At 41.7% G+C, this 22,631-nt stretch overlaps 1 protein-coding gene across 1 annotated transcript; it reads right to left on the bottom strand.

The window, feature by feature from the left end:
• Positions 1-3,877: 3,877 nt before the first annotated feature.
• On the bottom strand, positions 3,878-21,087 carry SYNJ2BP (synaptojanin 2 binding protein). The gene is made up of 4 exons (XM_069091718.1): positions 21,051-21,087; positions 19,575-19,711; positions 6,826-6,921; positions 3,878-4,018 (listed from the first exon to the last, which is right to left on the bottom strand). The coding sequence occupies exons 1-4, from the start codon at positions 21,085-21,087 to the stop codon at positions 3,878-3,880; spliced, it is 411 nt and encodes a 136-aa protein (XP_068947819.1).
• Positions 21,088-22,631: the final 1,544 nt, after the last annotated feature.

The following is a 22,631-nucleotide window of genomic DNA, read 5'->3' as shown; positions in this document are numbered from 1 at the left end:
ATATATCAAGGATCTATGATTCCCTCACTGTAGGGACTCTCAGATTGCAATCCATCTATATCTCAGGAGGCAGGTCACAGGCAGTTAGTTACCTGAGCCAGAGTTGTGACTTGACCACAACCACGTTGTCAGTGATGAGATCTGAACGTAGGTCTTCCTGACTCTGGGTCTGACAATCCATTGACCATAGAATGCTGCTTCTCTTGCACATTGCAAGAATTCAAGAAGTTCTTGACAGTTTTCCTGTCCCAGCTACTAGCTTGTCATATTTCTAAAAATGATTATAATCCACTGCTTTCCTACTTGCTTCGCATGTCATCTGGCTGTCCACATTAGCCATCTTCCTATTGCCACCTGCATTCCCTGGCCCTACCACCACCACCCCCACTTTCAACCTTTTCACTTTTTGCTTTGAGAACATTAATCAAATCAATACTACCATTGCTTCTTGAAAGGAGGGGTCAAGTGGCTCCCTGTGTGGCTCCACTCACCATCTTTATGATGCACTAAACCAAGATACTCTTCCTTGGATACCATATGTTGTTTCTCCCAGCTGGAAGGTAAGCTCCTTGAGGGCAGGTACTGTCCTGCTTTTACACTTGAATGCCCAGTTCCTAGCACAGTGATTAGCACATGGACACGTGCTTAATAAATGGTTTCATTTATGCCTTCACATCGCAGACCTATCTTGCATAGTCATACCTCCCCTCGTCCTTTGCTGTTTCCCACGTTCCCTTCACCACACTCTTCCTCCTAACTCCTACCCACTTTTTCAGTTCCAGTTCCATAAGGGTTCCCCAATTCACAATGACCAGTCCTTCTACTGAACTCATAAATCACTAATCAATCAATCAACAAGTCTACCACACTCCAGGCACCAGACTAGGCACTGGGGACACAAATATAGAGTAAGATGATCACTATAAAAGTATACAACCCCCCCATCATATACGAGGGCCATGTTAAACTATTCACTGGCACTTATCACTCACTGCCTTTCACTGCTAGTTATCTTTTCATGTGTTTATGTCTCACTTTCCCAGCCAGAATGAGATTCTTGAAGGCAGACACATGCTTCTTTCCAAAGCTGAGATAAAGTCATCTTTGTACCTGAGGCAGGATTTGAAATGTACCATGTACCCACCAGAAGTTTTAGTCTTAACAGGCAGACATGCCATCTGTCACAATAAGAACAGAATTTAAAGAACAGAACTTTCTGATATTAAAAATATATATATTTAGAAACAATAATATTAGAATGAAATTTTTGCACTCCACTATTGCATTGAGCCCTCAAACACTACAAAGCCTTCACACCAAAGTGAAAAAGATTGGCTTAATCATCCACACTAAGAAAAAACAAAGTGGAAGAAAAAGGCATATTGTTCAATCTATCACAAGCAGCTGGATGTAAATCAGTGTGCACATCTTGGACAAGCCCTAAAGACATAAAATGAGCTGAGGGGGCAGCTAGGTAGTGCAGTGAATAGAACACCAGCCCTGGAGTCAAAGGGACCTGAGTTCAAATCCAGCCTCAGACACTCAACACTTACTAGCCATGTGAACCTTGGGCAAGTCACTTAACCCCAATTGCCCTGCCTTACCCCCTCCAAAAAGCAAAAAAAGAAAAGGAGAGAAGAAAATTGAGCTGAACCCCCTATTGAGAAGATGAGGTTCAATAAGATCATAATCCGGAAAACTGGGCTGGACTTTCTATAAAACCAACAGCTCAGTGCCAATAAAACCCATCTCTTTAACATCCATATTCTCCCAGTGATCCTAGATGCATGTCAAGGACCATCACACTTTCAGAATTAACAAAAAATGCAAAGAGTGACAGAAAGTTGCAGGTTAGGTATAAGACAACCATGGGGTTACTAATGTAGCCCACATGGGAGACACAACATAGAACAATTATTGAAGGCACATATTAACAGAAAGGGAAGGAGGAGAGTCGGCCATGTAGTGACAATGAGACACATAGATGAGAAGACTAAGGGAGAACTGGTACCCCAGAGATAGTACAACAGTAGCAGAGTGGGTTCTTCAGTGAGCTGGGTGAATAAACAGGGGAAAACCACATAAGATGAGAGGGTAAAAGTGAATCCACTTGGAGGAAATACAGACACTGACCAAATCCCAGATGCATCACAGTACCCACACAGGACACATCTATTCCACCGCATCCTTTGGTTTGGTCCCTACCTTGGATTCCCTCCTCACCCTTTGTGTTGTTAGCCCTACCCTTCAGGCAAGTTTCTCTCTGTGGGACAGTGACCTGAAGGAGAACTATAGCCAAGCTGAAAGCCTTCATCAATGAGAGCCATAGGTCTTAATAAATATTTGTGCACTGGAGGCAATCAATTTCCTGTGGATTTCTAACTTCTTTCTGTGGCTCCCAGTAGTCTGACTGATGGGCATTGGCACACACCTAACCCAATTATACTACCTACCCAGATAATTTTCTCTCAAAAGAGATCATAGGATGAAAAGGTCAGTTTTAGTAGCCCAGCATCCAATTAGGTTAACCCTTAAAATTCAAAAGATCTTTCTGTAGCTGGAGATACTGGCTATAGCAACAACATGAGACCCTGGAATTGACCCTGATGGAGTAGAGAATGGTAAACTGAACCAAGTGCTGTGTTTTCACCCACTACATGCAAGTATCAGCCAGGATAAGAGGAGAGAAGGGACCTGGGGAAACGCCCCCTTTACCCCACACAAGTGTGCCTGCTCTGAGGAATTTTGCCCAGAATCATCCTGGACACTTCTGACCTAGCAAAACTTGATCTCAATTTTCAGCTCTGCATTCACAAGGCCATCATCTAGGCTCAGGGCAGTCTCTAAACAGGCAACTGTGTAGCAAACAGGCTCTGGACATTCTGGGGGCCTGAACTCAAAATATATGGGGACAAGAAGAGTTGAGGGCAGAGGGTACTCGGTCACAGTGAAGGGTATGGGAATAGTGAGCAACAAAGAACTAAGGGAAAGAGGGGCAGGCAAGAAGGGTACATGTGGAGTTAGGGGTGTTCTGTGGGGGAGGGAGATAGCTAATGTTTTATAAATTGCAAAATTTTTCAATGTAAGATCTTGGATTTTATTTTTGCAAAAATTTTTTAAAGTGCCTATTTAAATTGGGGGACCGGAAGACCTCTCTGACATGACTATCATGGGAAAAACTATTTTTCCTGAGAAATCTCTCATTGGTTCTTTCAGCTTCATCTCTCCCTAGGCCCGGGCCCCTTCCCTGGGGCTATCTCACTGTGTAGGACTGTATTTGCATCTTCAGTGAAACCTAGAAACCACAAAGTAGCTTTGTCTCTTTAATTTTCCATAAGGCATTTACTATCACATTTTTCAATGGCAAAAATGGCCCCCTCGTTCTCCTTTGTTCACTGTAGGCACCTAGGCTTGTAGTTAGGAAGAAAGCGAGGACCACATAGAGTTCCCAAGTAAAACCAATAGAGAGAAAAATCCCTTCTCTTTCTCTCAATTCAGACAACTGGCCTTGAAACAGGCCAGGCAAGAGAAAAAGGAATCATCCAGGGTGACGGGGTGGGCAGGGCTTTCCTGGCAGGGGACAAAGCCAGAGGTTGAACTGCTGGATACCCCAGTGAAATATACATCTCCCCCATCCCCAGCACCTCTCTCCTTTAGCTTGCCAACCAATTTGCCACTTCCCTCCACCCCTCATCAAAACAATAACAACTTTTCAGTAGTTGGACAAGCCCTTCCTAAAATCCATCCAGAACAGAACAGTCCATTTGTTCTCTTTCAATCATGTGGTGGCTCTGTACATAAGTGGACAGGTAGGTAGACAGAGGGAGGGAGAAAGTGAGATCTTCATCGGGGTGCACTGGAGGAGAACAAACTTTTATCACAGCTGCTGCCGATATCTCATGATGGCCCAGGCTGCTGCCATGGCAACAGCAAACAAAGGCACCAGGACCATGGCAACTGGGATGCCACTTGGTTCCCCTTCCCCTCGATGACCCAAGGGCCCATTCTGCACCTGGACCTGGAAAGGAAAGAAGAATAACGATTTTTCATTAACTTCAGAAACACCAATACCCAATAAAGACATGACCATGAAGCATGGACACTATCAGGCAAAGGCAGGAAGGAAGGTTAATAATTGTTCAGTGTCATTTATTCTATAGCCCCTGGAGAGAGAAACACAGGACAGGGTTTAGTTGGGAAGGCTCAACATTGGCTTTGCTGAATATGGGAGGTGTCTGAGTCCCTCACAAGGCGCAGTAAGCCTATAGGGTGCTCAGAGAGCTTGAGGCTCTCTGAGAGTGATCATTCTGAAAGGCTCCATGGAACAGAGACCAGAAGGAGCAGACTTATTCTCTGTGGCACACAGTGCTGACATGAGAAACTGGTCAAATCTCAGATGGCCCTCTCCTTAGGAATCAAGAGTTGGACTTTTCACTGCCTAAACTCCTCTTCCCATAATTTTCAATTCTAGATACAGGAAAGGGAAGAAAATCCATATGATGCAGGCAAAATGGAGAATACAATATAAAGCAGACAAATCCTAAGCATTCCTCTCCTAAATGGTACTTTCTACTGTAGCTGAGTGACACAAGATATCTATCTTACAAAAGATATGAAGCATTAGATATCCTAATAGCAGTTATTATGATATCCCAAGTCATTCTCCCTCCTTTGGCAAGGAGTCCAGTACCTGACTTACGGACTTCCTCTCCTCTCTGCTTACTCTTATACAAGAGGATTTCAATAGACATGTTATTGTACCTCACTCAAATGTCCCAATTCCTCGACTCCCGTGACCTGACCATTTCATCTCAACAACACAGAGGGCTGGTCACACCCTTGACCTCCCCCTCCCCCATCAATTGATCCATTTCAATTTATTAATATTTTCCAAATCTAACTATCAAATCATAATCTCCTATTTATTATCTCCTATCTCCTTATGCTACATTCCTCCTAAACCTATTCTTCATCCTCACAGGGAATTCCAAAACTTCCATCCCTAAAATATCTAAGCCATAAAACTCTGCTCTAACTTCACTTTCCCCCTTTCCCAATCTCGACTCTATAGTTAATAAATTCAACTCTATACTCAAACCCTTGCCCCCGATCTTCTATGAATTCTCCAATGCCAACCTTGGATAGATCTCACCACCTACTTCATCCATTCTTACTTACTCAAAAAACTGAAGGAAATCGTGTAACTGAGCCAACCTAGTCCAAAAGAAATATGTCACCCCAAGTTGGCCTTCTACAAGACAATCCTTTCACTCCTTTCCTAGATGAATCTTTATCCCCCTCTCCACAAAGGCTAACTCAAACCTCTTCTCAAATTTTCTATACCCATCACTTTTTGCTACCCTCTCCGCCAAGGACATTGCCTCATATCTCACTGAGGAAAGAAAGACTTCTCTACAGAGGCTCCGCTGCATCCTCAATCCCCTTGAAAACATCTCTCCTTCTCTAGTCTCTGATGAAGAGATGACCGTCTCATTGCCAAGGTCAATCCCTCTGGATATCCCATTCTCCCCTGTCTTCTCCAGCAGATCGCTGCTACAATCATCTCCTCTCTTTCTAATCTCTATCTCTGTCTCCTGGTTCCTTCCCAGAAGCCTACAAACTAGGCCATGCTTCTCCCATACTGAGAAATCCATCACTGGACCCAATCACCCCCTCAGGCTATCATCCTATAACTCCCCTCCCTTTTCTCAAATGTCTAGAAAAAGATGTCTATATCCAGGGCCTCTATTTCTCTCACTCACTTCTTTTTTTTTTTTTTTTGCCTTTTGGAGGGCAATTGGGGTTAAGTAACTTGCCCAAGGTTACACAGCTAGTTTTTTTGTGGGGGTGTTAAGTGTCTGAGGCCAGAACCAAACTCGGGTCTTCCTGACTCTGGGGCTGGCCCTTTACTCACTGCACCACCTAGCTGCCCCCTCACTTCTTATTCAATAATCCAGCATTTATTAAGCTCTTAGTATAAGCCAGGCACCATGCTAGGATAGAGTGCTGAAGTAAAGAAGATCTGAGTTCAGACACTTCCTGGCTCTGTGACCCCCAGGCAAATCACTCAATCTCTCTCATCCTCAGTGTCCTCATCTATAAAATGAGGAAGCAGAACTTAATTGAGGCACAGTTAAGTGACCCAAAGGGTAAAATACCAGGCTCAGAGTCAGCGAGACTCCTCTTCCTGAGTTCAAATCTGGCCTCAGACACTTACTAGCTGTATGACCCTGGACAAGTCACTTAACCCTGCTAGCCCTGGTTACCTCATCTGTAAAATGAGCTGGAGAAGAAAATGGTAAACCCCTCTAGCATCTTTGCCAAGAAGACCCCCAAATGGGGTCACAGAGAGTCAGACAGGACTGAAAACAGCTGAACAACATCAAATAAGGACTTCAAAGGTCCCTTCCAGTTCTAAATCGATGATTCTCAGTTATCAACGCTTGGCAAAATGGCTTCCAACCTCACTACTCAACTGAAATCACTCTCAGCAAAGTCACCAATTATCTTTGAACTCCCTAATATGATGGCTTTCAAGAGTTGTTCTCCATGGCTCGTGTTGGGAGAGGCTTTGAATCTATATAGCTGGAGCTTCTGCACCAAACGGCATATCAAACATAATCAGAGATTACAGACTACACATTGGGGAATTTAAATTCCTAGAGAGAACACCGAAAACCCTCCTTCCTGCACTCCTACCAATGACCTGCAGAAGATAACAGGAAAAGGAAAGGTTGAAACTAAGTCCATGGAATTTGTGTGGATCTTCAAAAAGCCTGCTATATGAAGACTGGTTCCAAATACAAAAATGGAGTGGATGCCCACCCTATGTTGCACTTTGAGTGACACAGCAGAACCAGCATTTCGGAAGAGGTCCACAGCATCCTGATGCAGCAAATTCTTCAGGTCTTGACCATTCACCTGCCAAGAACAAGAAGGAAGAAGAATAAGAGAATTAGAAGCAAAGTTCCAGTATATTTACATGCTGGGGATATGATGGGTCCTGAAAATACAAAATACTAAAAGGTAAATTCTATGGCTAACTCCTAAATTAGACTCTATAAAGGAGAGTGAGATATGAGCACAGAGTAAAGAGTGCAATAGATCTTGTCAAGTCACTCCTCCATGCAAAAATCTTCAATGGCTCCCTACTACATCCTGAGTAGAGATTGAACTCATTTTTCATGCATTCATGGCCGCTGTGATCTGGCACTAATTAATCTTTTCAGTCTTACCTAACTTTGAAGCCTGTTACTACCCTTCTGGCACTCGATGCTCCTATCAAACCGGACTACTAGCTTTCCATGGGTCCTCCTGCCTCCATGCTTTTGTTCACACCGTTCCCAATGCCTTCCATCTCCCTCTTCTCCTGCAGAATTCCTGCCCAAATCAAATGTCCTCTCCTCCATGATGCTTTCCCTGATCTACCTTGTCAATCAAGTTCTTTGTCCTTGGAGCTTACATAGCACTCAGTTTGACACCTCTCCAGTAGTGCTGTGTACTGTAGTTATGTGATGGTGTTTTATCCCATGACTATCAAGATGTGGTGTGCCACAGTGGAAAGACCACTACCAGTGTGCCACCAGTGATACCAATACAAAGCATAGATCCCAACAGAGAGGGAAAGGTCTCACAGATACAAAATACTTAGAATAGCACTTTTTGTAGTGGCTAATAACCAGAAGCAAAGTGTGTGCCCAACAAGCAAAAAAAAAACTGTGGTATGTGATTTTAATGTAATATTACTGTGCTGTGAAAAATGACAAACATGAAGAATTCTGAGAAACTTGGGAAGACTTAAATGAAATGATGCAAACCAAAGTAAGCAGAATGGTTTACATGACAGCCATGAGAATCTAAGGGAAAACAACAATTAAATACTTTGGCACTCTGATCAAGGCATTCCACAGTAATGTCAGAGGACCAATGGGAAAATACGCCTCCTGCTTCTCAAATGAGAGGTGATGGGCTCTATGTGCCAAATGAGACAAACATTTTTCGTCATGGCCGATGTGTGGATTTGCTTTGTCCAACGATATTTATTTGTTACAAGGGAGGGTTCACTTTGGGGACTGGGAGAGCAGGAAGGTAATGATTGTGAAGTAATAGTGCTGGAAAAGAACACTGATAAGAGGTCTAAAAAAAAAGAAAGAAATGTAAAGAGAACACTTTCTAAAAGGTGCAGAGGAAAAAGCACACTGGACCAGGAGGAATGAGTAGGCCCTGTTCATAGCTGCAGTTATACTAGCTATCTGACCTTGGGCAGATCTGACCGTTGTACCTCTCTGGTGTTAGGTTTCTTCATTTCTCCTTAGAGTAGGGGTTGTGCTACGTCCGCAGTCTGGGGACCTGGAGTTCCCAAATACCAGGAAGTCTCTGAACTTAAATGGTAAAAATATTAAATCTTTATTTTCACTAGTCTCTATCTGATATTTAGCATTTTTTACAATTGTTAAAAAACATTATCCAGAGAAGAATTCAGTCTTCACCAGACTGTCGGGGTTTATGACACAAAGTCAACAACCCCTGGAATAGATGGTCTCTAAGATCTTTTCAATTCTATGACTCTACCTCTCATCCCATTTTCACACCATGTGCCTCTTTCTACCCATGATGCTATCTCTGGTCTTAAGCTATGTCTATTTCTCCTTTGAAACTTTTCTTCTCTATAAAGTCTTTCCAGGCAATCACAGCAGTTACTGCTTTCACATGTTCTTGTCACTTCTTTCAACTTTCCACATACTTTCAGCATTTTGAACAAAATCCAAAGTGCTTATTATTAGCCTGGCACCTAAGGGCTGATACTTAATTCCTCCCACTCACCTTCTACTCTGCCCCACCCCCACATCTGGCTCTAATCCAGTATTATCTTACCCAACTTTCCTTCATACACTAACCTCTCACCAAAGGAAGTACTGACCTTCCCCCAAACACATCAAACACTTTCCTCTGTCTTTATGTATATCGTTCCCTGTATCGGAATGTTCTTCCCCTTCAATCTATACCTGTTTTTCAAGGCTCAGCTCAAATTTCACCTTCTCCATAGTCTTCCTTAATCCTGGATAGAAACATCTTCTCTCTCAATGCTCATCATAGGATCACAGATTGAGAGCTGGATGGGACCTTAAAGGTCATCTAGGGCAATCCCATCATTTTACAGAGGAGAAAACATAAAGTAAGCTAGCTAGAGCCATACAACACACTAGTAAGTGGTGGAACCAGGATTTGAAACCAAGTTCTCTTAACTCCAAGTCTAGCACAATGTTCACTGGACATGCCACTTCTTATGCACTCTAATGTGTACTGCTGCCCCTGTTTATTACCACCTCCGGTATTTATGAGTTCTTTAAATGTAGGGATCATGTCTTAATTATTTCCATATTTCCCACTAGCAAGTACTATAAATTATACAAAACAGACATGTGGTAAACTTGGGGAGAATGATTTTTACATGTTCATAAAGTTTACACTGCAAGTGCAAACACTGTAATGTTTATCTTAAAGAAATGTTAAATTAAAGAGATGTTTATAATATAAAACATTCCTCTAAGCCCAAAGGGTACATCTCCTTTGATCCAGCAATACCACTACTAGGTTTGCATCCCAAAGAGATCACAAAAAAAAGGAAAAGGAACTACACGTACAAAAATATTTATAGCAGCTATTTTTGTGGTGGCAAAGAACTGGAAAGTGAGAGAATACCCATCAATTGGGGAATGGCTGAACAAGCTGTGGTATATGAATGTAATGGAATACAATTGTTCTATAAGAAATGAGGAGCAGGCAGATATCAGAAAAACCTGGAAAGACTTCTATCAGGCCTGCACAACCTGCCATCTTCAGGCCACTTAAGTGTGAAAAATGATCCTCTACATTTTCCAAGGGTGGCCCGAAATCCCTTGGCATACTGTAAGCTGCCCATGGGCCACAAGTTGTGCAGGTCTGACTTACATGAACTGATGCTGAGTGAAATAAGCAGAAGCAGGAGAATATTGTACACAGTAACAGCAACATTGTTCAATGATCAGCTATGATCAATTTAGATCTTCTCAGCAATACAATGATTCAAAATAATTCCAAAAGACTCAAGAGGGAAAATGCTATCCACATCCAGAGAAAGAACTATTGAGCCTGAATGCAGCTCAAACCCTACTATTTTCACTTTTTTTTTGTTTCTTTTATCTTGGGGTTTTCCCTTTTGTTCTGATTCCTATTTCACAACACGACTAATGTAGCAATATGTTTAACATGATTGTACATGTATAACCTATATCAGATTGCTGTCTTGGGGAGGAAGGAGGGAAAGGGGAAAGGCAAAAAAATCCAGAACTCAAAATATTATAAAAATGATTGTTGAAAACGATCTTTACATGAAATTAGAAAAAAATAAAATATTACTAAGTACAAAAAACCAAATGTAAACATTCCTTATAGTACTGCTTTTAAAGAGTAGCACTAATAGACTGTACCAGAACAGACTGACAAAAAGCTTTAGACCTGTGAAGTTATTATTTCAACGAGTCCATGAATTCATATTTGATATGTTAGCAAGCGTGTCTTCTATAGATAGAATAAATACTATGCCCCACATATATTATATTTTTCCAATTTTTTTTTGATGGATAAAATGCCACGTGACTAAAATTGTTGTTGAATTCATAGCAGCCTTCTGTCACACTGGATTTTCTCAAATAAAAGACACTAAAAAGGTGTTCTACTTGATCAAGGAATTTAATACAGAGCCTGTTTTACTTCAAGTCTGGTTGTTATCCCTTTTTCTGCCTTAGTAAGCCAAGTGCAAGGAACGTAACCAAAGCTCTTTAATGACTGAGGATCTTGGGCTTGTTAGTCATTCTAAATATGAACTCTTTCTATATGATCCTCTATCAGCAGATAGAGAAGATATGGTAGGAGGAACTGAACATGTACTGACTTCAGGTCATAAATACCAGAAGTTCCACTTTTACTTAATGCCTGAAAGTAATATAATTTTCTTGCGTTTTACATTCTTTTCATTAAAGGTAAGAGTAAGAAAAAAATTCTAGGAGGGCTTGCTGTATTCTGGTGAATTAAATTTTACTCTAATAGGGAGCCTATTAGGAGGTTCTATGGGTTTTCAATTCAGTTTTATTGGCTGTTCATGTAGTTTTACTTGGCTCTGAACTGGTTTCTACTTTGTAGATGTGGACCTAAATGATTGTCCTATGTCCCTCTAGTTTCTAAGTTGAATAGAAGAAAGATGACTTTGGTTTCTGCAGACAATGGGTACTTCATTGTACCTGATATCAGAGTACCTGATGCTGTCACTTGACATTTCACTATAAAATTTCACTACATTCCACAATCTTTGAGTAAGGACATAGCACAGTATGAAATTGAGCAGACTAATGACCCAGTTCCTGTGTCCTATTATTAGGCAAAAAGTTTTATTAAAATGGAATAATCACCAATGTAATAAGTTCAGTCACCACTTTTCAATTGATAAAATAAATGGAGATCACATGGGGGTCTGTGAATCACCCTGTCCTTCTGGCAGGACCATAGGTAATCTATCCTGAGGAGATAAGAATCTAGTATTTGTTAAAGCTTACAGACAGAGGGAGAGATTTCACAAGCTTCCTTACTGATCTATTCCAATGTTATGCAACTAAAAGAGAGCAGTATGGCATAATGAATGCCATTGACTCCAGACTTAGAGTCAAGAAGACTTGAATCCTGACTGACATTTACTAGCTGGTTGACCATGGACAAATCAGTTAGCTTCTCTGGGTCTCAATTTTCTTGCTTTTGGGAGGGGAGAAGGTAGAACAATTGGGGTTAAGTGACTTGCTCAAGGTCACACGGCTAGTTTTTGTGTTAAGTGTCTGAGGCCAAATTTGAACTCAGGTCCTCCTGACTCCAAGGCCAGTGCTCTATTCACTGCACCACTTAGCCACCCCTGGGTCTCAATTTTCTAATATGTAAAATGGGAATTCTAATACTGTAGGACCTTTCTCACCAGGTTGTTGTGAGTCTCAAATGAGATAATATATGTAAAGTTCCTTAAAAAGCGTTAACCTTGGGGCAGCCAGGTGACTCAGTGAGTAAGAGCAGCAGCCCCAGAGTCGGGATGACCTGGGGATCGAATCTGGGCTCCGACACTTAGCACCACACCCAGAAATAACTGGCCGTGTAACCTTGAGCAAGTTACTTAACCCCGATTGCTCATAAAAAAAAAAATCACGTTAACCTTGCTCCTCTCAGCAATGCAACACTATAAGACAACTCCAAAAGACTCGTGATGGAAAGGGCTACCCACATCCAGAGAAAGAACTAGAGTCTGAGTGCAGACTGAAGCAAACGATTTGCGCTCTCTCTTTTGTATTTCATTTTGTTTTGTTCCTTCTTTCTCATTGTTTACTCCATGGGTATAAGTCTTCTTTACAACTTGAATAATGTTTAATGCAAAGGTATCTGCAGAACCTATATAGAATTTCATGCCGCCATGGGAGGGGAGGAGGGGGAGAAAATTTGGAACTCAAGGGGATGATGGAAGTGAATGTTGTAAACTTAAAGTAAAAAACAAATAAAAAGAAAAAAGGGGGAAAATGTAAATATCAGTTATTATCATCAACACATCATGCGTATCATTGGTATTAGACTCCCGAATTTTTTCTTATGGCTTCTAGCCCTTGGCAGGTTTTTAAGTGAAGCCCTCCTTTCCCTACTGGAAAAAAATCTATTGATGCTTAGAGTTGTTACAATACAACAAGGCTTTAATCTTCCTAAAAGAATTAGGCATGGAGGAGGCTCAGGGGCACAGTGAGGAAGAGCGCTGGTCCCAGAGTCAGGAGGACCCAGGATTGGTTCTGGCCTCAGATACTGAACACCCACACAAAATAACTGGCTCCAGTGTTGGGATGACCTGGGGATCGAATCTGGGCTCCAACACTGAGCACCACACCCAGAAATAACTGGCCGTGTAACCTTGGGCAAGTTACTTAACCCCAATTGCTTTAAAAAAAAAAAAAAAGAATTGGACATGATCTGGAAAGCTCACAAGAGCCTCCCCCATCAAACAAGATGTTTCCCCATCAAAAAGGGTCTCTTCTTCAAAATAGGGGGGACAATGGAGTGGGAGGCAGTCATTGCATAACAGCAATTTTTAAAATATTAATTATTCTTTGTGAACTGATTCAACCATTTTGGAGAGCAATTTGAAATAATACCCCAAGGACTATAAAACTGCATTCCCTTTGATCCAGCAATACCACTTCTAGGGCTGTATCCCAAAGAGATCATAAAAAAGGGAAAAGAACCTACATATACAAAAATATTTATAGCAGCTCTTTTTGTGGTGGCAAAGACTTGGAAAATGCAGGGATAACCATCAACTGGGAAATGGCTGAACAAGTTGTGGTATATGAATGAATACTATTGTGCTATAAGAAATGATGAACAGGTAGAATTCATAAAAACCTGGTAAGACTTACATGAACTGGTGCTGAGTAAAGGGAGCAGAACCAGGAGAACGTTGTACACAGTAACAGCAACATTGTGCTTTGATCAACTATGACAGACTTAGTGCTTCTCAGCAACACAATGATCCAAGACAATTCCAAAGGCCTAATGATGGAAAATGCTATCCACATTCAGAGAAAGAACTGTGGAATCTGAATGAATATGGAAGCCTACTATTTTCACTTTTTTTGTTTTTTCTTTCTTGTAGTTTTTCCCTTTTGTTCTGATTCTTCTTTCACAACATGACTAATGTGGAAATATGTTTAACATGACTGCACATGTATAATCTATATCAGACTGTTTGCTGTCTTGGGAGGGGAGAGAAGGGAGGGAAAAAAATTTGGGACTCAGAGCAGCTAGGTGGTACAGTGAATAGACCACTGACCCTGGCGTCAGGAGGACCTGAGTTCAAATCTAGCTTCAGACACTTAACACTTACTAGCCATGTGACCTTGGGCAAGTCACTTAACCCCAATTGCCCTGCCCTCCCCCTTCCAAACAGCAAAATAATAATAATAATAATTGGAACTCAAAATCTTGAAAAAAATGAATTCTTGAAAATTAATTTTACATTTAACTGGAAAAAATAAAATACTATGTACAAAAAAACAGTAAAGCAATTAAAAAGAATGATTTTTTAGAAAGTAAGAAAATATTCATTTTTCTAGTAGATAAAGGGGAACCATTGTGTTGCCATTTAACTTTAGGATATGGAACCATTATGATAAGAGGTAGATATCACTTAGGAAAAAAGGAAGGGGCAGAAGTTAAGCCCACAGGATGCCAGAAGATCACTTCAAGATATCTTATGGAAAGGCCCTAACTATATGCCAAGGATAAAAAATATTAGAAGCTCCAAAGCAAACAACCCCTCGACAAAACAGCAAAATCTATTAGAGTAAAAAAGGCAGAGCTCACCCAAATAAGGAAGCAACTGAACAGAGAAGAGGGACATCCAAAAGGGCTGAGAACAGGCCACTAGATTTGGCCACTAGACTACTGGGAACTTTCCAAAGGACAGTTTCATTTGAATGATGAGGTTGGATTGCTAAGGGTTTAAAATCAAGGGAGAGGAAAAGAAATAGAGGCACTGAAGCGCAAATGGCTTTGTCAAAGAGTTTTGCCATGAAGGGAAGGAAAGATACAAGATGATGGGTAGTAAGAATAGTGCTAAAACAGCAAGGACTAAGTTAGAGTTTTTTAAGGATACGGGAGACATGGGGATGTTTGTAGGCAGCAAGGAAGAAGACAATAGATATGGAAAGCTTGCAAGTTAGTGAGAAAATAGATCACAGAAAGGGCCACCCACTGGAGAAAATGGAATGGAGTCACTAGTGTATGCAGAGGGATTTACCTTGGCAAAAAAGGCCACCCATATTGTAAGATAGGGGTGAAAGAAGAGTTAGAAGGGTGGCTAGGTGGCGCAGTGAATAGAACATCGGCTCTGCAGTCAGAAGGACCTGAGTTCAAATCCGGCCTCAAACACTTGACACACTTACTAGCCATGTGACCTTGGGCAAGTTACTTAACCCCAACTGCCCTCCCCCCACCCCCCAAAAAAGAAAGAAGAGTTAGTGTGGAGAAGACACCTGAGTGATGAGAGATAAGGAGGGGAGAAGGAACTCTCAGCAAACGACCTCCATTTTTCCAGTGAAGTATGAACCAAGATCCTCAGCTGAAAGGGGATGCCATGAGAAGCTGAAGAGGGTATGCAAAGGTTTGAAAAAGGCACTCTGGTTGGGACTACTTGGTGGCACAGTGAGTAGCGCACCGGCCCCAGAGTCAGGAGGACCTGAGTTTGGATCCGGCCTCAGACACTTAACACATACACACAAAAAAAACTAGCCTTGTGACTGGGCAAGTTAATTAACCCCAACTGCCCTCCAAAAAGCAAAAAAAAAAAAAAACAACAGCAACAACGAACAAAGAAAAAGGCACTCTGGTGAATGTAACAGGGAAACGAGTAGGAAGGTGCACAAGAAATGACTTGCTGCAGTGAGGACCCAAGTCAGATCATACAGCAAATGTGTAAAACATCCCAGAAGCACGGATGGTTTCATGATTTTATCCAGCTTTGCTCAGCAGCTTGTGAATAGAAGCAAAGAAGGCAGAGGGTGGGAGTGATCCAAGTTTGGGGTTTGACAAGGCATCACTGACAAAAGGACAAGGAGATAAGGCACCTAGTACAGAGGACAGTATAGGGTTGAAATGATTCATGAAGGGGCCTGTTAGTATCTGGAAGAGAGGACAGCAAAGTCAGCACAATAGTGATGGCTTGGGAAAGAACTGAGGGATGGAGGCATGGGAAGATGAAGGGAGTTAGGAGTCAGAATGCATAGGGAAAGATAGAATGATAAAGTCTTATGATAAAAGGGATTTCAGAATTCACCAACAAGGAAGTGACCATGAGTACAGTTGACCATTTCTAGGTAGGGCTGAGGTAGAGTGAAGGACGAGATCATGAGAACTCAGCAGACCAAGGAACTAAAAAAGTGGGGTGTTTGAGGGACAAAGACAAGCTGAAGCATTAGCTTCTTCAAAAAGACATTCAGTGTCCAGTGAGTCAACTCTGACTGCCAAACTCAGCCTCAGTTACTGAAGGAGGCAAAGATGGAGTGAGTCCCTCTCTTTGCCCTTCTTTCGTATCAAGGCCCTAAGAGGAGGCACTGGAAGGTAACAGAGTCTTGGGTGTGGGGGGAAGGGAGATGGTTCCAGACCTGTGATTTTATGAGTATGGGAAATACCTGGTGTCACATCTCTCTCCATTAATGCAAACAGGCAACATTTCTGTAACGTAACATTTCTGTAAGCCAGAGATTTGCCTGGGACACTGAGAAAAAAAGTGTCTTGCCCACAGCCACTACTCAGCATTTGTCAGAGCCAGAATATGAACTCAGACCTTCCTGATTCCAAGAGTGAACCTCTATCTACTACATCACATTGCCTCTTCGAAATCTTGATACACATTAATCACTAATGAAATGAGACATCAGGAGTGATTGAAAAGAAAAAGAGAGAACTACAATAAAAAAAAAACCACTGGATTGTAGCCAAGGCAAAATTCTCAACATCCTGGACTCCACTGCAGAGCTCTCTATGTTGTTGATTATTTCTGTGAGGTCTACTTCCAATTCACGGCTTCCCCATCCCAACCTCTTGTGGGGATTCCTATTATCTCTCCAGGACTTTGCCCCATTGCTTCTCCTAGATGAAGAGAAGTGGCTCTGGGTCAATCATTTAGCCTCCTCAAGTTCTTCATCTGTAAAATGAAGGGGTGGGACTAGATGAACTATGAATTTTCTTCCGCTTCTCGATCTCTGATCTTGTCAAACGAAGGCTCTTGTCACTAAAGGCCTCTCCCATTATCCATTCCAAATTCTCCTTTAGTCCATTTCAGGCACTTAGAGTTAGTTCTACGACCTACGCTTGCTGTTGTTCCAACTCCTCATGACCCCATCTGGGGTTTTCCTGGCAGAGACACAGGAGTGGCTTGCCATTTCCTTCTTTAGCTCATTTTACAGATGAAGAAATTGAGACAAACAGGGTTAACTGACTTGCCCAGGGTCACACAGCTAGTAAGTGTCTGAGGACAAATTTGAACTCAGATCCCTCCTGACTCTGGAGCCAGCACTCTATCTACTGTGTCACCTAGTTGCCCTTAGGGCTACCCTACCAACAGCCTCACTGTGTCCACTCTTCCTATCAGATATGTGTATATTGATAGTTATCTATCTTCAGCATAACCTGAAAACAAAAAGAAAGAAAATGTGAAAATTATTTTCTCCAGCCCCCCCCTAAACATATGTTTGTGTGGAGGGGTGTATATACTCAGATAGATATAAATACATACATATACGCATACACACACATATATTTCTATATACACACAGCAGAACAATGACCATGAATAGTCTAAAGAAAGGGGGGGGGGGGTGTGCAGCTAGGTTACGTAGTGAATCAGGAAGACTGAGTTCAAATCCGGCCTTGAACACTACACACACACACACACACACACACACAAACCTTCATGACCTTGGACAAGTCACTTAACCCCAACTGGCCCTCCAAAACAAAAAAGCAAAAAAAAGGGGGGCCAGTGTTTTCTATTTTGTTTTCAGTACTTATGGAAATTTATACTTACTGACAGTTTGATTTCTATAAGCCCCATTATTAACTTTTTCAGGGCCCATGCTTAACTACACAATTCTTACCAACTAGGTAACCAACCAATCAACATCAGCTAGGTGGTACAATGAATAGAACACCAGCCCTGGAGTCAGGAGGACCTGGGTTCAGATCCAGCCTTACACAAAAAATAGCTATGTGACCTTGGGCAAGTCACTTAACCCCAACTGCTCTCCAAAAAGCAAAAATATATATATATCCTATTTTGGCATTTCATAGTTGGGGTCCTACCTAAGCATCTAAGAATAGGTTCTGCAGCTGAAAAAGTGACATAACTCCAAAAGTTACACAAAGAAAAGGCTTCAGGTTAAATCACAAATACAATGATAAGGGGGCATCCATCAAGATAGGATCAGTGCATTGGGATCTCAACTACTAAAAGGGAAGCAGTTTCAAAGCAGAAGAAACCCTGTGCTATCAGGCTAGAGTCCTGGATTCTTTGCCATTCTGACTGAAAGTTTTTTTCTACTCTCCCATCCCATATCTTGCTTATTAGTTATGTAGCCATTGGCAAATCATTTAACCTCCCTTCCTCAGATAACTGGGTCAATAATACTTGTTTAAAGATAAGGATTAACTTCTAGGGTTGTATCCCAAAGAGATCATAGAAGTGGGAAAAGGACCCATATGTACAAAAATATTTATAGCAGCTCTTCTTGTGGTTGCGAAGAATTGGAAATCAAGGGGATGCCCATCAGCTGGGGAATGGTTACACAAGTTGTGGTATATGCGTATAACAGAATATTATTGTGCTATAAGAAATGAGGAGCAGATGGACTTCATAATAACCTGGAGAGATTTCTAAAAACTGATGCTGAGTGTAACGGGAATGGGAATTTGAAGATCTTCCCTACCGCTTAATAGAACTAGGGGGGAATTTGAAGACCTCCCCTGCTAAGTAAGCTCTGCCTCCTAGAGCCCACTGGAAGCTCCCCTGCTGTGAAGATAACCTCTACCCCCTGATAGGCTGAATGTAGTCACATGGAGCCTGTGGTGGGAGGAGTTTGCTAAGGAGAAGCAAAGCCCACAGAGAAGCTGGTGGAGAGCTAACCTGACAGTTGCAAATAGGTGGGGACAGAGGAAGAGCTTAGGCAAAGAGATAGAGAATTTTGTGAGTAAATATTGATGACGTATTGGCTTGTGAGAAGGCTAAAGGATACTGTGGCTTCTGAACATCTCTGGTACTTCGGCTTACTGGTTTGGGGATTCGGTTTTCTGGTGTTTAAATAAATCCTTCAGCTTTATCCTTTATCTGGAGAGTCTGACATATTTTGCAATTCAACATCATGCGATCGTTAGTCACGGTTTCTATCATGATCACGGGCACCGTTAATATTACATCGGCGCTACAGTGAGGAGAGCAGAACCAAGAGAACTCTGTTGACCATTACAGACACATTGTATCTATGATGACTGACTCTGATAGACTGGGCTTCTCTCAGCAACGCAGGGTTACAAGACAACTCCAAGGAGATAAACACATCCAGAGAAAGCTGCAGAGTCCGAATGCAGACGGAAGCAGGCCACTTGCCCTCTTTTTTTGTTTTGTCTTGTTCCTTCCTTCTCATTGTTCACTCCACTGCTTACGATCCTTCTTTACCACTTGACTAATGCTTAATGTGAAGGTATTCGCAGATCCTATATTTATTTGATTGTATGCCACCATGGGGGGGAAAATTTGGAACTCAAGGGATTGTGGAACTGAATGTCGTAAACTAAAAGTAAATCAAGAAATCTTTTTTAAAAATAGAGATAAGGACTAAACTAGAAAGGACTCTTCAGGTCAGTTTTATGACATTTTCCAACAGTAAGAATCCTTCCCAAGAAAGGGATAGGGTGTAAGGCTTAGGAGAGAGAGGATTGTGAAAGAGGTGAAAACCAGTTCTCACCGAGAGGATCTTATCACCCTCCTGGAGCCGCCCATCCTGGGCGGCAGCCCCATCCTCTTTGATTCGGCTGACGTAGATGCCAGTGTCATTGGATACATATTGCTGATCTGTCCCTCCGACGATGTTGAAGCCCAGCCCTGAGAAAATCACAAGGGAATGAAGGGGAGAAAAGGGGTGGAGAGAGAGGGGATTGAGAGAAAGAGATAGGAAGAGAGACAGAAGGACACAGAAAGAGAGAAATGAAAATGTCAGACAACATAGACGTAGACTAGGGAGATGAAGTGGGGTCAGCATGGTATTCCCACAAAATCAAGCCAATGGCCCCCACAGTTATCTACCTGAATCAGGCCAGGGGCAAAAGAGGTGTTCGATTGGTTTTGCCAGAGATTTCAGAAAAGGATCCTTGGTTCCTTTAAATAAACTGAACCAAAAACTAATGTTAATTTCTGCAGGACTGAAGACCTGCTCTCCATTTCTGATGACTCTGGCAACCTCAGAAAGGCAGTAGCCCAAAGTCCAGTCTTCAGCCATTAAGCTCTTCACAATGAGGAATGAAGTGAGCAGAACCAGGAGAACAATTTATACAATAACACTACAAACAAACAATTTTGAAAGCTGTAAGAACTATGAACAATACAATAACCACACATGATTCTAGAAGACCAATGATAAATATGCCACTCATGGGAGAGGAGTGATAGATTTCAGGAAGAAGAATGAGACACACATATTTTTTTTTACAGCCATTGAAGTAATTTGTTTTGCTTGACTGCATATTTATTGTAAGAATTTGGTTTTCTTTTTTTTCCCCAATGGGGGAGATTTGGGAGGGAAAGATTTTTGTTCATTTGAAAAGAAAATAAAAATAAAGGTGCTGATGCTATGTGAAATGCTGCAAACACTTTCAGATAATGTTACTATATTATTAGTTTTACTTATTTTACATTTTTATGAGACCTCACAAACTAAGAATAATCTGTAAATGTATATAATGTAACAGAAAAAAAAATTAAAACTAAAAGTGAAAAAAACTATTCAGTGGGAGTGGGAAAAAGTGCTTTTAATCCATTACTAAGTGAATGATCACTTAGTAATCAACATAGATCAACATATATAGGTGACCCTGGACCTACATGCCTTTTCAACCTCTAACTCTATAATCAAAGCATCCCTAGGAAAAAAAAAATATGTTGATCAACTGCCCTTAGACATTCCTTTGAGTTTCTTACCAAACACCCCACCTGGCCACTACTTCTCTCATCAGGATATGAGTCTTGGTTTTTTTTTTTTTTCATTTGTATCCTCAGATTTAGCACAGTGCCCAGCATGGAGGTAGTCATCACTTCATAAATGCTTTTTCATTTACTCATTCATTATTGGCTCAAAGTCCCTCACTAACAGGGAAGGCTCTTTATAATGTGGCACCACTTTTTCAGCCTTAGGTCACACAGGTTTGAATGAAACAGCCAAACTCACTGTGCTCCATACACTTCCCACACTGTCCCATCTCCATGCCAACCAGGCGTGATGTTTAGGCCATCTCCTGTCCTGGGAATGCCCTCTCAATTGAGATTCTACTCAACCCTTTAAGGCCCAGCCCAAATGCCTAAAGCTTTTCCTACTACCAGGCAGTAGCAATCCTTTCTTCAGATCCTACCTGGTCCTTGGTTTATACCTCTTTAATTACCAAAGAGCATTTTGTATTCTAGTTTTTGTTTGTGTGAGTGTAGGGCAGAGACTAGCCTTTATGTAATCTTTGGATCTATCTCTTGCTTAATATGGTGCTCTGCACACAGAAGGTACTTAATGAACGTTTACTAAAGTGCCCCTTTGGAAACCCTCCTCTTGTCTGATTTCTTTTGGTGGGGAAGACAACACTATTCATACTCTTCTGTCCTTGCCTACACCAATGATTGTCAAAGGATCAGCTGTAGCCCACTAATAACCTACAAATGTCACAGAAAATCGGAAAGTTATAATTGGAAAAAAACTTACCATTCCCTCTCCTTCCGTAGATGAAAAAAGCTGGTGAAGGTAGAGAGAACCCCATCAAGGAAGCTCAAGTGGGCAAACACATCAGAAAGCTTGAGTAGGGGGACTGCAAGCCAGTACCAGCTCTATTAATTGGGTTACTGAAGGCAAGCCCTACCCCTGGCCTATGTCCTCTAATATCACTCTGCAGGGCCCAGCTATACACACCTCAAAGCACTGGGAGCCACAGGAGAATAAGGTCAATTCAGTATCCTCCACATCACCACCTGCAATGTCTACTGATCAACTACCACTGAAAGGCAGAGGCGTTTAGGAGCCCCAGGAATGGCAGCATCCCACTGACCAGCCATCCTGCTTCTAGTCCAGCTTTTACAGCCATCATCCAGTGAAGCAACTCCTGTGGAGAAGGGCCAGCCATCTTCACAACCAAGCACCACTCATAGGGCAGGGAATATGGAAGAACAGCTACAATAGTGCTCTTGTCTAGTTCATGGTAGAACTGGGAAATGGACCAGTCCTTCTAGAAAGTAATTTGAAACTATACCCCATAAGTTACTAAACTACTAAACTTTACCCAGTGATACTACTTATAGGCATATACTCCAAATGATCAAAGAAGAAAATTTACTTTTTTTGTACCAAGAATTTAAAAACGGGGGCGGCTAGGTGGCACAGTGAGCAAAGCGCTGGCCCCGGAGTCAGGAGGACCTGAGTTTGGATACAGCCTCAGACACTTAACACACACACACACACACACAAAAAAAAAACTAGTCATGTAACCTTGGGCAAATTACTTAACCCCAATTGCCCTCCAAAAGGAAAAAAAAAAGAATTTAGAAATGAAGTGGCTAATCAACATTTGGGGAATGGCTGAATAAATCACAGTATATGAATGCAATGGAATCATACTGTACTGTAAAAAATGGGAGAAGAGAGATTCAAAGAAACCTTAAGACTGCATGAAAGGGAGAAGGCGAAGTGAGCAGGATCCAAGAGAACAAATTACACAATGACTATAACATTATGAAGAAAAATAGATTTGAGAACTCTTACCACTGCTGTTAC

This window comes from Petaurus breviceps, unplaced genomic scaffold, assembly GCF_028583685.1.
Source record: "Petaurus breviceps papuanus isolate PSGF00001 unplaced genomic scaffold, PetGlider_PUasm1.0 189, whole genome shotgun sequence".
Lineage (NCBI taxonomy): Eukaryota > Metazoa > Chordata > Mammalia > Diprotodontia > Petauridae > Petaurus > Petaurus breviceps.
Note: the sequence above shows the minus strand (reverse complement) of the source record. Positions and strands in the feature narration are given on the sequence as shown.

Excerpts from the sequence above, each read along its gene's own strand:
- SYNJ2BP (XM_069091718.1), bottom strand. The coding sequence starts at position 21,087 with ATGGAGATGGGACAGTGTGGGAAGTGTATGGAGCACA. Across the intron at positions 19,712-21,050 it reads TGGGAAGTGTATGGAGCACA|GGCTGGGCTTCAACATCGTC; the intron begins GTGAGTTTGGCT and ends TGATTTTCTCAG. Across the intron at positions 4,019-6,825 it reads CACTCAAAGTGCAACATAGG|GTCCAGGTGCAGAATGGGCC; the intron begins GTGGGCATCCAC and ends TTTCCTTTCCAG.